The sequence below is a fragment of the Pleurodeles waltl genome, chromosome 8, assembly GCF_031143425.1.
Source record: "Pleurodeles waltl isolate 20211129_DDA chromosome 8, aPleWal1.hap1.20221129, whole genome shotgun sequence".
In the NCBI taxonomy this organism is placed as follows: Eukaryota; Metazoa; Chordata; class Amphibia; order Caudata; family Salamandridae; genus Pleurodeles; species Pleurodeles waltl.
Genome location: NC_090447.1, coordinates 1,518,586,148 through 1,518,601,400, shown reverse-complemented (window position 1 = coordinate 1,518,601,400; position 15,253 = coordinate 1,518,586,148). Strand labels below are relative to the sequence as shown.

At 43.0% G+C, this 15,253-nt stretch overlaps 1 protein-coding gene across 1 annotated transcript in view; it reads left to right on the top strand.

The window, feature by feature from the left end:
- The first annotated feature begins 222 nt into the window (after positions 1–222).
- LOC138248863 (zinc finger protein interacting with ribonucleoprotein K-like) overlaps positions 223–15,253 on the top strand; it is a 35,278-nt gene continuing 20,247 nt past the window's right edge. Inside the window, exons 1-5 of the mRNA XM_069202819.1 lie at positions 223–477; positions 4,299–4,425; positions 6,962–7,072; positions 8,037–8,333; positions 13,207–13,317. Of these exons, the coding sequence (XP_069058920.1) occupies positions 454–477; positions 4,299–4,425; positions 6,962–7,072; positions 8,037–8,333; positions 13,207–13,317 (670 nt within the window). The 5' untranslated portion in view covers positions 223–453. The remainder of the gene's footprint in view (positions 478–4,298; positions 4,426–6,961; positions 7,073–8,036; positions 8,334–13,206; positions 13,318–15,253) is intronic.

The window sequence follows — 15,253 nt, the reverse complement described above, 5'->3', positions numbered from 1 at the left end:
CCATGTAACCGGTCCAACGCATCCGGGCGAGTTCGCGCTTCATCAAAACCGCAGGAACAAAACATAAGCAAGGGACGAAAACGAACTGTCACTTTACGCACGCATGCGCGCGAGGTGTCGTCTCCGCGCATGCGCCAGTAATGAGTCCCTACTCGTGCGCCACCGCTCTCCTCTACTCTCTGCGCCTGCGCTAGTGATAAGTATCTCGCCTCTGCGCATGCTCGGTCGCAGCAGAGCGCACTGTGGCTGCTCCCTCTCGGTGTGCTTCCGTGCGCGGTGTGCGCGAGCGCCTAATTTTCCGTTATTCAGGGAAGAGTCATGTGCTGACCTTTGACCGCTCGTCTGTATTGGGGTGTTTATCCATAGGATCGAGGAGACCCGGACTGCGGTGTGTCCCTTGACACTTCAGACTGTATTCTTGCGTCCGAGTTTCGCCGGCGGAGCGGGAGAGAGATGCGCACCCAGGGCTCCGAAAAAGTGAGTCATGTTCTGCACGCGCTCCGCTTTTTTTTTTCCTCAAAAGAATATCGTGGTATGAAATATGTTGCCTTAAAAGCGTAGAGTATTCCATACACTTCACCGGGCGCGCGCTGCTGCCTCGCGCGTGAGGTGAATGTCTCCCGGAAGTTTCCATAGCTGCGGTCATTGCCGCCCCCCCCCGCCCCAACTCTCCGGGTCTTGTTAAACCTCCCAGGGACACTGTGCACGAGATAAGATGCCCATTAAGCTTGTTACCAAAAATTACAGTTCTTAGAAATCCCTGGGACCCGTGAGAGTCATTCCACGCACCTCATACTTCCAGACACAAGGCATCATGGTGTTTTTTCCCAGCACCTGTTTAAAATGTTGCAGACTCCTGCCTCAATATTTGGTGGCATACAAGGCTTAAAGGGAGGTGATAAAAAGGGGTGTGGGGTGTGGCCTAAGAAGTGTCACTAGCAATCTTTTCCAAGAGGCCTGGGCCATGTAAATAAAATCCTGTGCTTCCCATAGCTTCCTCTCAAGAACGGTTTTAATGCCTCTGTGTGAGGTTTTTGTTAATGCATCCAGGCATATAGCAACAACGGGCATACGCCTAAAACGATCCAGGACTATTGGCTTTGCCAATGCTTATTAGCTATATACGATAAATGAGTAACTGACTATGATCAGAATTAAATATTACTAAGGTTTGCGTAAAGAGTATTGTTCTTCTGAAGCTTAATAGCACCCGTTTTTCTCTTCACACCTCTTTCCTTTACAGTCTCTCTTGTAGACACTTCCATCCTTTCTCTTCCCACATCTTTCTGAAGACTTCAATCTGCATATCTCACACCTCATCTCATTCCTCTTCGGCACCCTCTTTCCATTCTGTCCTTCATACCCTTCCTTGTATCGCCCTCACTTCACCTTTGTCCTGCACACACCGCTCACTTGTAAGCACTGCCTTTTACTTTTACCCTGTCAGTATTTCGACTCCGCAGCCGACTTTTAACACATGGTGTGGGATTGCCTGACACTCCCTATTGGGACAAGATCGTGGGATTCCTTACAGATACCCTAGGCACCCCTTTTCGAAAGGACAGTATGCACTGCTTATTGGGCATTACCACACGGACGGCGGCGCGCAAATCCATTAATACATTTATAGACCTGGTGCTGGCGAAGCGTAGGGTAGCCATGTCATGGAAATCCACTGCCCCTGTGCCAATCAGACTGTGGCTATCAGACATGCTAAGCTGTAGAATACCTAAAGCGCATCCTATTCAGCTACACATGCCGAGCTGTAGAATATCTAAATCTCATCCTCCTCACCTTCACATATCGAGCTATAGAATATCTAAAACTCACCCTCCTCACCTTCACATGCCGAGCTGTAGAATACCTAAAGCTCGTCCTCTTCAGATTCACATGCCGAGCTGTAGAATACCTAAAGCTCGTCCTCTTCAGCTTCACATGCTGAGCTGTAGAATATCTGTAGATCATCCTCCTCACCTTCATATGGCGAGCTATAGAATATCTAATGCTCATCTTCCTCACCTTCACATTCCAAGCTGTAGAATACCTAAAAACCTAAAGCGCATCCTCTTCAGCTTCACTTGCCACGCTGTAGAATATCTAAAGCTTATCCTCCTCACCTTCACATGCTAAGCTGTAGAATATCTAAAGCTCATCCTCCTCGCCTTCACATGCCGAGCTGTAGAATACCTAAATACCTAAAGCTCATCCTCCTCGCCTTCACATGCCGAGCTGTAGAATACCTAAAGCTCATCCTCCTCAGCTTCACATGCTGAGCTCTAAAATGTGTACAACCCATCCTCCTGGTCATCCCCTTCACCTGCTCTGCTGTAGAATATCTACAGCTCAACCTCACCCTCTTTTAATTGGCCTACTATTTTAGGTTCCTAACTTACTTTAGGCATCAAAGTCTGTAGTCTGGTTTTCCACTTAAATTGGAGACAGTACCTCTGTGATAACCACAGACAAACTGATTCAGAGGCCTAGTGTTCGGCAGACGAGACAAATGGAGCACCAATTTTTTAGGTCCTCAAAAATCAGACAAGTTTGCATGATATAGAATAAGGTGTTCAATCCAGCTCACAATGAGCTCCAGATGTCCCACAGCATGGAATGGGAAGGGGATGAGCTGTAACTGTTCAAATGTAGTCCAGAAGGAGATTAGGATCAACTGTAGATATTCTACGGTAGGCCAGAGAAAGGGTGCGGGGACAAGCTGTAGATAATGTACATTAGGTCATGGGAAGGAGATGGAGATGAGCTGTAGATATTCTACAGTAGGCCATGGGAAGGGTGTGAGGATGAGCTGTAGCTATTCTAAAGTGCAGTATATGAAGGGCTGGAGGATGAGCTATAATTATTCTACAGTTGGTGGACAATTGCATCATCAAGGTTTTTAGGTCCTCAGAAAATAAATGAGCTTCAATGATACAACACAGGCTGATTGTCATCAACCATACTACAGACAAGCAGTTGCCCAACATGTGCCACAGTTGACCAGATTGCTTATACATGACATGGACATGTACGGGTATCAAGGGTTGCTGGCCGGAAGTCACCGCGAGACTGGGGAGGGCACTGGGGGAAAAATGGCTGCTTTCAGAGGAGGCGAGCCTGCTTGGGCTCTATGCTCCACCGACAGGAGGGTATACGCCAGGTGTGCATACCTTGCCTTGGTGTTGGGCGGCTGTGCCATAGAAATGCACTCACGGTCCCCCAAGGGACCTCCCCAGGTGTAGGTGGAAAGCAGAGGTCATAAAATGGGCAGAAGTAGAGGGTGCCACCATACTTAGTGAGGGGCACAGTGGGCTACGTAAGCATCCTGTAGCTGATCTCTGGAATGACTTACCTGATGCTTTTGCTGCAGAGATTCATAGATTACTCACCATATGCTAAGAAACCCCCTCCCCCTCAACCCAAGGAACTGCCTCCCCCTCAACCCAAGGAACTGGGAATACCTACAACACCATGCCGTGATTCAGACACCACTCACATGGGGTTAGCTCCTGGCCCCAATAGCAGGGAGGACCACCTGCCCTGTGGGGAGTACATGCGTGACCCATAAGAAGCCAGGCCAGGCGAAGTTCTGTGAGTTTGGTTACAGTTCGATATTGCTACTAATGAAACAGTTGAGATCAAAAGACGTGTATGACCCATACTCTATAGGTACATAAGCAGGTTAAATAATGATGTAACAGCTTCATGTTGAGAAATTTAAAAGAATTGTGTACGCCGTTGATGAAAATATAATCCTACAAAGCAATAAAAAACGTAAAAAAAAAAAAAGTCAGAAAATTCTAATCTTTTGTCAACAAGAGGAGGAAGCTCAGGCCCAGACACGTTCTACACCTGTAATGAGTGAGAGCACAAATCTGCCTTTGTACCTGCAACCTCTGTTACTGATGCATCCAGAGTGTATCTCGACCATCTCTGTTTCTGCATGTTTGAATGTGTCCCTAATCACTGGACACGGAGTTGGCATCATGGGGCACTCTGCATCCAGCAATTCCCCATAGACAGATGGGTGTGGACAGTATTTAGAGGTGGTCCTTTTTGAAGTCAATATGAGCTTAAACCTGGCTGGTACTAGGCATGCTTTACTGGTGTAAAGAGGGCAGACTGTTGGGTACCAAGTGTGTCTCATCCTGCACCATCACTCTCTTGTCATAATATCAATATAATCGTGATGCTGTGCACCCAAGACTGTTTGTAGTACTGAGCACATTTTGTCTAGATCATGCCCGACCATGTTCATTGTATGAGTAAAATATAAATGTTTGTATATACATTTCTTCTTTCAGGTTCTGCTTACTTTCCAGGATGTTGTTGCCTGTTTCTCACACGAGGAGTGGGAGCTCTTACACAGATGGCAGAAGGATCTTTATGCAAATGTGATGAAGGAAATTCACCAAGTCTTCCTGTCACTGGGTAAAGTACTATTGCGTTTGTGCATTGTATAACTAACTAGACTATTGGCTGGCTTAGGGCTAATATAATAGGTGGTACATATTTTTATATTCAATGCACAGTCTGTTTTCAGTAATTACATTTCTTAAATTGAGTTCCTTTTTTAGGTCGAGCGCACAAGCGCTTTGAACTGTTATAAGTTTTATGGTCTTTTAACCACACCCACCTCACGTCCATCACTTTCACTTGTTTGTTGGCTTGCCTTTCTGAAATCCCCTTGATGTCTTTGGTGGTTGCTTTACGTTTATCCATCCTTGGGGCGGTTTTGTTACCGCCTTGCAGACTGACCCTGTTACATGGATAATTGCACATTTGCCGATATACTTAAGCTTGGGCAAACTGTCTTTTTTTTCTTTTGTCTCTCACCCTCCATGGCAGCCATGGCCCTCACAATGCTCACAGCGCAAACTCCATTGGTAGTATTAGAGCACTGGTCACATTGTTCACACTGTTACCGAATCAGAGTAATTTCTTTTGGCTCTCCTCTTTATGCGCCGTAGCTTTCCCAAAAACACTTATAATTGGTAAATGCTTCATGTAAAAAACACAGAAATCCATGACTCATCTGTCCCAGCACAGTGGGAGAGCTGATACTACAATTTTCACTGCACTCTGGAAAACCTGACCCATAATGCTTTGCAGGAGTTCTTTTTCAAACCTTTTTTGCCATAAATCAGCCTGTGGTGGTCCTAGGACAATGGGACCACCACCAAAACATTCAGCACAACACACTCTTTCTTGTTTAGGTAATCTCTGGGTCCCCATACTAGGTTAGTGGGAACCCTAAAGTAATAACCCCTCCCACCATGCAGTTCCTTTTTAAGTTCTCTCATGGCTGGAACGTTTGTTTTACAGCTTGGAGTCGTTTGTGTTCTAAGGGTCTTAGTATTGTAGTAGGCCTGCTAGTTCTGAAAATGTTCAAGGCACGATGCTCTCTAGGGGCTAAATATATGGTTGCACTACATTACTCTGTGCCAATCTATTTTCATGTGTTTTTTCCCTCTAGGGGCTAATTATATAGTTACATGACCGTGTTTCTTACAAATTATATTTTTATTCTGCTGTTCTCTAGGGGCTGTTCTGAACATTACAGTCAACTACAATATTTGATGCACTTGGTTGTCCCATAATGCTTTGAAAGGCATTCTTTTACAAAACATCTTTCCTCATAACTCCATAACTCAGCCAGTGGTGTTCCTAGGACAATGGGACCACCTTTGAAACGTACACCACAACCTGTTCTTTCTGTCTAGATCATCTACGGGTCCCCACACTGTTAGTGGGAACCCCAAAATAATAACTCCTCCCTCAATTCAGTGTCTCTCATGGCTGGAACGTTTGGTTTGCAGCTGAGAATAGTGTTGTGTTTAAGGGTCTTGTTTGTAATATCATTGCAGTAGGCCTGTTAGCCCTGAAAATATCTAATGCACTATGCCCTCTAGGGGCTAAATGTGTGCCTATTACAATGCACTACTTTCAGTCATTTTGTTTTCCTACTATAGGGTAACATGACCATACTTCTTACAAATGCTGTTTTCATTGTGGTGTTCTCTAGGGGCTGTTCTGAGCATTACAATCTAATGTCAAACTTTTTTTTTTTACTGATAAAGGATTTTATTGGGTCTATATGATAATTGTATATGTTTTATTAATCTCTCCTTATTGTAGAAAGACCGGCTTGCAGGCCATCTTAACATCCTTATTGCACCATGACTGTTTTAACACTCTTGATATGTTTGGGTCACCCTTCTAGTTTATTTCTCTTGTTACTCCTCCGTGGCTGTCTTGTTTTGGGAACTATGTTAGCCAGCCAGCAACTCTGATGGTGTGGCGGTGAAAGTTGTATTCTGTTGGAATTACCATAGCAGATTTAAATTAGGATGCTAAATGGCAACATTTTCATTTTTGACTGTAGATAGAGGAAGAAGGTAAATGGAAGTGCTTTAGTTATATGCAGGGTCACTGGAATTATGTGCCAGGAAAAGACCAAATTATGAGGTAGGGTTGACCAATTTATGTGGCGAGAAATGTCCAGTTACGAATTTACAACACCAATAGCTCTAACTTAAGCAAATGAGAGAACCATTGTATTGCAAATGCTTGTTGTATGCATATGCTTGCAAGTTGTGAACTGAATTACTTTATGCTTCTCAAGGTGATACTAGAAAGCAAAATGCCACCATGACTTCAGACTTCACTTTGTGTAGGTATTTCTGCATTCTCTGCCAGCTGATGGTTCACAGCCAGTTGTCTTTCTCTTTTTAATATGATATACTATTCAAGCAATAAAAATGTGTGTGTTCCAATGGCTCCTTTTTCAGGTCATACTCAACGTGCACATTTGTGTGGTGATGACTGCCATTGCACAGGAAGTTGAGTTGCTCTTAATTTCACTAATCCTGGTCTTTGTAAATCCCTATGTTTACACTCCTTTTCTTTTTGCTAAGGACTCAAGCAGCTTTTGATCACTGACACCTTCCTTTTTATTTTTAACTAGGCCCTGTGATTGCAAACTCTGTCTTTTCATTAAAAGCCATAGAAAAGGAAGGTGTGTGCCCTCTGGACGATGAAGATTCTGACAGAAGAGACAGTGACGGCCTTTCCCAAAGTGAGTGAGAACAGCTCAGTGTTACATGAGTTAACGCATAGGGTGTTTTTTCCTGCAGAAATAACTTGTGACTTGATGCTTGTTCGGAGACACAAGAACACGTGTGCATAAGAACCAGCTTGTACCGTCCTTGCTTCTTATACGAAATACAGTTGGAATTATCGTCCTCTGTTTTTACTTCATGATCTGATATTTTCAGATTTTTCCAACCCAGACTAAGTCTGATGTATGTAGGAGACGGTAAGGATTAGAAGACATCCAGCTAGGGGAAGTGCTAATCACGGCTTCTGAATCAGTGCCACGCGGCATTTTATGTGTACTGGATTCTTTAAAGCTCCTTGTGTGCTTCTTGGCACTGAGGACTGAGTGACAAAGGCTGCTCAAGTCACTAGTGTGGATGTAATCAGGACTGGCTATTTTTACGACGTCTAGGAAGATGTGCTTGTTTGTTATTGACTCTGGCAGAGCATGGAGCTATTCTTCAGATTGTCTCTCCTCCATGCACGTGAACCTGAGCAGTTTTATTATGTCCCTCACTGACTGGAAGGCAGAGGAAGTTCCTTTATTTCCAGAGGGCCTACTGTCTGGCACTGCATATAACAGAAGGATCTTTGTGACCCCCTTGTGTGCACCCTCGGCAGTGCAAACTAAAGTGTCAAGGGAATGAGAGAATGCATGTGTGTGTGTGTTCACTGTGCTTTATTATCTTCTTAAGTGACGAATAACATACGTATTTAACAATGAATTGTATGAAATTGCGCCTCTTTACTTTCTAAATTGTCTGGAAACCTGTACTTTGCTCAAACTTGTAATTGTAAGCAAGTTGAAGAATCACTTTTGCATAAAGAAAGAATTTCCGTCAGTTTCATAAGTTGGATGGGACATATACACTGACCATATCAATAGAAGCTATGTGACATTGGATAATGCATTATTCAAATTAAGAAGCCTCTGCTTTTTATAGGTGCTTTAGTTTCCAAATTGGACGCGTGCACCACAAGCAGAGAGGCTGTCCCGTGTCTGAAGGATCCTCTGAAGACAGACAGAATGGAAAGTCCTAAAAGGTTCTGCACAGAGAGATCGGAGCACCCTGATCCGCTCAGCACAGACAGAATTAAGAGCCTTAATCGTCTTGACGCAGACAGAAGACAGAGCCATGATGCGCTTGGTTCAGACAGAAAGGAGAGCCCTTTCCCGCTCGAAATAGACAGAAGGAAAAATTACGATATGCTCAACACAAGTCAGACCGACTGGTGTAAAGGTGAAGTTTTTTTTATAATCACTGTAACAAATGAGTCACAAGTTGCTTACAGTTAAAAATATATATTTGCTTTTATAATTGAGGATGAATGGTCTGAATTCGGCCAAATAAACAGCAAGACAGTGTTTACAAGCCTTTCTTGCCTCCTCTTGGCTAACTGAAGCTCTACAATACAGCGGTATGTAAGTGGTATGTATTTCCCTGAGCTATCTTTTGTACCTTGACTAAGACAAGTGCCTGTTGTTGCAGTTTCAATCAGTGCATATCTTCAGGAGAGCACGCTCCTAATGTTCTTGAAGATCAGTGATGTAAGAACTCCACTCCGGAAGTGTCTCCAAATACTGTCCAGTTTCAGACCACTCAAAGAAACGGGTTACTGAACATACTCAGCTACTCTTAATGAGTAACAGGCTGCGTCATCCCCACAGTTTCAGACATTGCACTCTGACAGAAAGCGAGTGCTCAGCTCCCACAGTATCAGCGTGATTAAAATGCTGGAGTTTCATTAAATCATCTATGAGTTGAGGATGAGGTGTTGATTATTTTGGACACAGGAGGTTCTGCTGACCTCTTGCTTCATGAATTAGAATTGAACACTAAACTATGTGATACTTCGCTTTTAAACTGGCAGGGGTAATTGGTGCAATTTGAAAAATGTAAACTCCCACCATGCCTGACCCAGTGTGGTACCCTTGTTTCACCAACAATCTTTGTATGTCTGTGAGGCTGACAGTTCAAGTCAAATTCTAGAGTCTGAATGCCAATTGTAGAGGAGTCCCTATGATTTTGCCTTATGCCGTTGGCAGGTGTAGGTATATGACCCAAGAAGTGTTTTCCTACCCACAGCTGATAATATATTGCTTCCTACTTAAACGCTTTATTCATAAAAGAACAGAGCAAAATCTCTTAGATTTATTCAGCCAAACAAATCTGAACCAGAGTTCTTACTCATTCAAACCCTATAGCCCTTAACACCCACTACCCCTGCTAAACACAACATAAACTATTACACCCCTAAAGACTGGCACCCACATGTTCCCATAGTCATCAATACATAGCATAGTTCAAGAGGTGATGTGGACATTTGCGTGGTGCAAAGCTTCTTCATTAAGTCTGTTGCTGTTGTTCTCTTCCTTCATTACACTGGTAGACCCAGCATTCATTGCTGTGAGCCAGTTACAGAACTTGTTGGTGCAACAAACCACGTAGGCTGTATCCATGCCCACAACCAATTAATCCATCATCACCCAGCTACTGTTCTGCTCTCTCTTCCAAGCTCACAATCTTCAGTTTAGGAAACTCTCCTCCTCTCCTCATTGCACTTGTATTCTATATGTCCGTATGCCCATGGATTGTCACCACTATTCTCCAGTGTAGTGCGCTCACCAGGCCTCGCTGAATACTCCCCTTAAAAGGAGGAGGGTTCTCTCCAGCAGACCTTGGAACCATTTGCAGTGGTATGCTTGCAAAACCTGCTCTAACCTTTTAGGATGCTGGAAGAAAAGTGATCCCCTCTTGCTTTAAAGTACTTGTGAAGATTACAGGGTGGCACACCTACTTTTTGCACTTTATCGATACAGCAGGCGATTAATTTTCCATTTGGAACCATCATTAATCACTCGTATTAATGCTTCTTTCATATCTAATTGCTGACCATGGGTCTCGCCCTAATATTGAACTCACAATGCTCATTAAACAACACATACCAGCCTTGTACACAGCTCATCACCCACTTCACAATAAGCAGAATACTCCAGATGCATCTGAGAGGGAGAGATCATTCATGATGGCTGTGTAGATGATGCAGCTGGGTTTGAAGATGGTGCAGGCGTGTAAGTAGACCTAGTGGAATCCCACCAGGATAGGGGAGATGTGGTCAAATTTCTTCATGCTCTGAATGAGACTTGCTGTCGTTCCTGGAATGAATTTCAGTCTTCCAGTGTGGAGTCTGAGAGATCGTAGAGCTGATTATTCCCTCCATACAGATGTGAGAGTACCATGGTTTAGGTGGCAGTTTTAAAGAACAGTTTTACTTTCTCAGATAAAGTGAACTGGTACTATACTGTCCTGGTCTTCTTAGCAATGTGCTCCACTAGGGAGATGTCGGTGTTGAGGTTGAATCAGAGTGAGGGCGGGTGATAGTTGGGGGTTGAATCTATCCAAGTTTATGTTGTAGAGCCACGTTTCAGCTCAATTTTGTTTGCGAACAGAAAAAAAATTAGTCTTGGTGGGGTTGAGCTTCAGGTACGTGCAGGGACTCGTGTGTTTTTCAGTGTATTATTGAAATTCCATGCTGTTTTCGGTGAGTACTCTTTTAATGGGCTCTACATAGAGGTTGAAGATAAGGGGGGAACAGGATAGAGCCCAGGGGTGAGGTTACTATGCAAGTGTTAAAAAACGTCTGGGATCTTGATGCACCTATGTGAACAAACCGGTGTCAGTTGAGTGGGATAGGTTAGAGTTGAACCAGTAAAGAACATTACCAGAAAATTCCAGTTGTGAGATGTCAAGGGAACTAGTGGGTACAAAAGTATCAGGAGGCAAGAGCCATCTTTGTAGTCTGCTGGTTGTCATCTGCTCTTTGTATGGTGTGGTTCCATGATGCAGTGTGATTTGAAGCCTGATTGATAGTCGTGAAGGTGATTTGTGTTGATGTTTTTTTTGTAAAGTCTTGTGTAGATTTTTTTTTTTTTTTTTTTAAATAATCCTGAATACGAAGAGTAGATGAGTGATGGGTGAATAGTTATCGGGGTCTAAAGTCATTTTATTTTTTTCAACAGTAAGAGGACAGTCACTCGCCTGTAAAATCACACCCTTGGATGTCGCATTTAACAAACATATAGCAGCAAACGGGTACAAAAATGTGCCTTATTAAGAGACTAAAATACTTTCAACCTTCCCCACAGCAGCGTGGAGTTCCTCCTGACTGACTGCTTGTCTAAGTTTCTCTCAAGCAGCATCTGCCCATTGGTCATCTTCCAACTTCTGCCCCTATTCATCCCCCTCCACCTACCACTTTATTAGTGCAGGGTGTAGCCAAATAGAAGGACTGTGTGGTCCGAGGAGGCATCAATGGTAGAAATGCCTAACATTGTCTGGAGTTTACGTAAGATAAGTGGCTCACCTTTCTTTCAACCACAAAATATCCTTTTTCAGTTTCAGCCAAAACCATCAATGCAATTACGTTATAATTTCCCTCCATATTGTATCTGGTTGTACACTGATCCTTGTCTGTACCCTGGCATTTCTTTTATATTTTCTGTCAGTATTTTTCAGTGTAGGAATCTCACTAATATCCATTCTCAGTTTTTTTAAGACACATTTGGCTAGCCACGCCCCACATAAATGTTAAATTATTTGCAAACGTAATAACCATTTCCATGTACTTATTCTAGCTTAGTTTTAATTCAAGGTAAAAACAAAAACGTGTGGCACTGCATTCACAGAAACTTGAGAAGTGTTGATTTAGCCACCATCTAAAACTACAAAAAAAAAATGTATTTGACAATGCTAAACATTACAATGCACTTAAAAAATTATTCTATATAGACTGTTTCCTGTATAATTTCCATTATTGTTATAAACTATTGCATTATATTACAACCAACACATTCAGAATAGTTCTAGAGCATATTGTCATTTTCTGTTGCATTTAATGATAACTACAGCTTGATGTGTCAAACTGTATCACAGAAGTAAAAACATCATTGTGTGAAAACTGGTCACCACCAGAGGCAATAAAGTAATCCTCGCTGCGAAGTGACATCCCTTGACAGATATAGAAGGGATCTCTACCCCATTCCAGAACTCCTGACAACCTAATCCCAAGTCATCCGTCTCCACATACAGCCCATTACAACAGTTGCATTGCCAGTCTGCGCAGTAGGGAAGTGTCATGTAACTGTATGGTGGATGCCTTTTTCGGGAACCCATGACTAGCTGGGTGGTTTTCTGCCCCTGGTACACCTTCCCTCTTGAAATTACTTATACAGAGCACCTTAGTGACTCTAGACTAGTGGAAATACTTGCAGTTAAAGGATTTTGTGAAATAACGTGCAAGAATATGTATTTCTGCACTGATTGCCACGTTTTGTCTAGTATTTCCCACTCCGCCCCCCCACCCCCCCCAAAAAAAACATGCCTGCTTGTTCTCAAAGTCTCCAGGTCAAATATTCCAGGGAAGCAGAGTTGCTATAGTTCTCATTATCTTGATGGGGTTAGCAACTCTGGTTACTGGCTCCTTTAAGATTACAGTGGGACTTGTAATGAGGCTCTTGGTGCAAGAAATCAGTAACCGATCCCTCTGGGCTCTGTCTCATTATTTAGCAAACAAATAGTCGTCTTCCGGCAATGCACTGTGTACTCTGATATTTTTGTATACTTATGAGCTGTGGTTGAGATGATGCAAGCCTTTGATGGCGGCTAACACTCCTGGGCTAATGCAATTCAGCCTATTCACCATGTAGGCTCTTAGCAAGAGCTCATGTGATGCGGCTGCCGTCTTTGAGATCACCACCTGAAAGCGTCAGATTTCAAAGTTAAATTTTCAAGTAACTAACTCAAATTTTACCTCTCTCCTCTACCCATTGCAAACAAAAACATATAATTAAACTGGTTGGATAGTTCTCATCTTGGTATTGCAGAGGAGAAGAGGTAAAAGTAAGCAGATGATTATCGGAAGAAAATATTGGACTGTAAAACTGCAGCAGAAAGATAGTTCGCAAAAGCACTTTGTGCATTCACCCAAAGAGAGGCAGGATCTAGGACAATAGCTTACAGGATAGTGACCTACACTTTCTCTGTTGCATGGTAAATAGCTCAGTGATGCTGTGACTGAATCTTAAATCACTATTTGATGTTTCCATCAATACAGAACAGGAGCTCACCATAGTGATGGTCTCGGACTGCATCAAAGAGGAGGAAGAGCTCTATCCCTTGGCTGAACAGAACCCGGGGAATGTTAAAAACATTCCCAGCCCTGCAGGTATGTCCTCCTTTTCTTCATTTTTTTTTTTTTTTTTTTTCTAATCACATGAACGTGGAAGTATTCACCAGAACCAAGGAGAGGGGTAGTATTTGGCCTCCATTTATGTTGGTCCTCTCATGAACTTGAAAAGCAAGTCACTGGTCTGGCTTCACTGACCAAGAAAGACTAAAAATCTATAGTGGCACATTATACCCCAGATAACGTACCAGATCCTGCCTTTGTGTTTGGCTTGGAGATTTTTGTATCTAATTCTAAACTTCTCTTCACTGTGCCTAAATATAAGCTGTCCCAGCAGGGGAGGCAGGGGAGGCAGAGGAGGTCAGAGCATTCTCATTTCAGAATTTTTTGTTCTAATGATTTTTGTTTGGATTTCAAGAAAGAATTTAATATTTAGGTATTTCGATGTCTTCTCGGTACCTGACTGTTTAATAAATAAAATATATGGCTGGTATTGCAGGATAAATTGTAATGTTTCATTAAACTGACAGATAGCTAGATAAAGGCAAAGTGACACAGTCTGGACTAAAATCTTGTGACCAAATTCACTTTTGTAAAAACCTGGGGCTTTGAGGAGAACAAAGCTTCCTTCAGAAAACCACAAATGCTAAACAATAAGGCTAGTGAAGAAAAATGTTGTTATAAGTTCAGAAAAATATAGACACGTATGAAGGCACACCATGCAGCTGACGGAGAGAAGGTCTGAAGGATGCGATGAGAGAGAAGATGAGAGTCGGAAGAAATGGACACCATTTTTGAAGAATCCCTCAGTCATTAAGCCAACCACCTCTGAGATAAACCCGACTCTTCATTCTGTGCGGTGCGTTGTGAGCAAGCTGTTCAAAGAAGGGCACCATGCTCTCCCTTCTTGGCGAACTCCAATCCACGAGTGCTGAATTTAGGTTTGTAAGAACCCTGAAGGTGTTTTAAGACTCATTGACGTCCTTCAGGCTAAGGTTCTCATCCTGAGATCACTTAAAGCAAACCTATAATCATGGACCTCTTTGACCTAATGATCACAAAATCCCTAAAATCTATCACTGCACGGGAAAGAATTTGACCTATTGCCTAAGTAGCCGTGGAACCGAAGTGCTCTACCCTTGAACAATCAATGTGCAGTAACCCAGTAAAGCTACAATTTGCGACATACCAGAAGGTGGCTCGATAACAGCCTTGGTCAGCCCTCCATACAGCTTCCCACGGTTGAAAGACAGCCATTAATATTTTAGCTACTGTGTAGGAGGCTGGCCTGGCTTGTAGTGGATACCAGAGGTACTTACACCTTGTGCCAGGTCCAGTTATCCCTTATTAATGTAGAAGAGGTGTTTCTAGCAGCTTAGACTGATAGAAGGTAGCTATGGCAAAGCAGCTTAGGATGAACTAGGAGACATGTAAAGCACCTACTATACCACTGGTGTCGTATGCACAATATCATAAGAAAACACAATACACAGATATTGTCATAAAAATAAAGTACCTTTTATTTTTAGTATATGCCAAAAGTATCTCAGGGAGTACCCTCAGTATGAGGATAAGTTATATACACAAGATATATGTACACAAACCAAACTTAGGTAAGTAATAGCAGGAAAAGTAATGCAAACAGTGTAGAATTGCAATAGGAGCACATAGGTATAGGGGCAACACAAACCATATACTCCAAAAGTGGAATGCGAACCACGAATGGACCCCAAACCTATGTGAGCTTGTAGAGGGTCGATGGGACTGTAAGAAAACAGTGAGGGTTAGAAAAATAGCCCACCCCAAGACCCTGAAAGGTAGGTGTAAAGTGCTCCTACTACCCCCAGAGAGCACAGAAGTCGTGATAGGGGGCTTCTGCAGGAAGAACAAACACCAGCAATGCAACAACAGTGGATTTCCAGACCTGAGTACCTGTAAGACAAGGGGACCAAGTCCAATAGCTGCGACAGTGTAG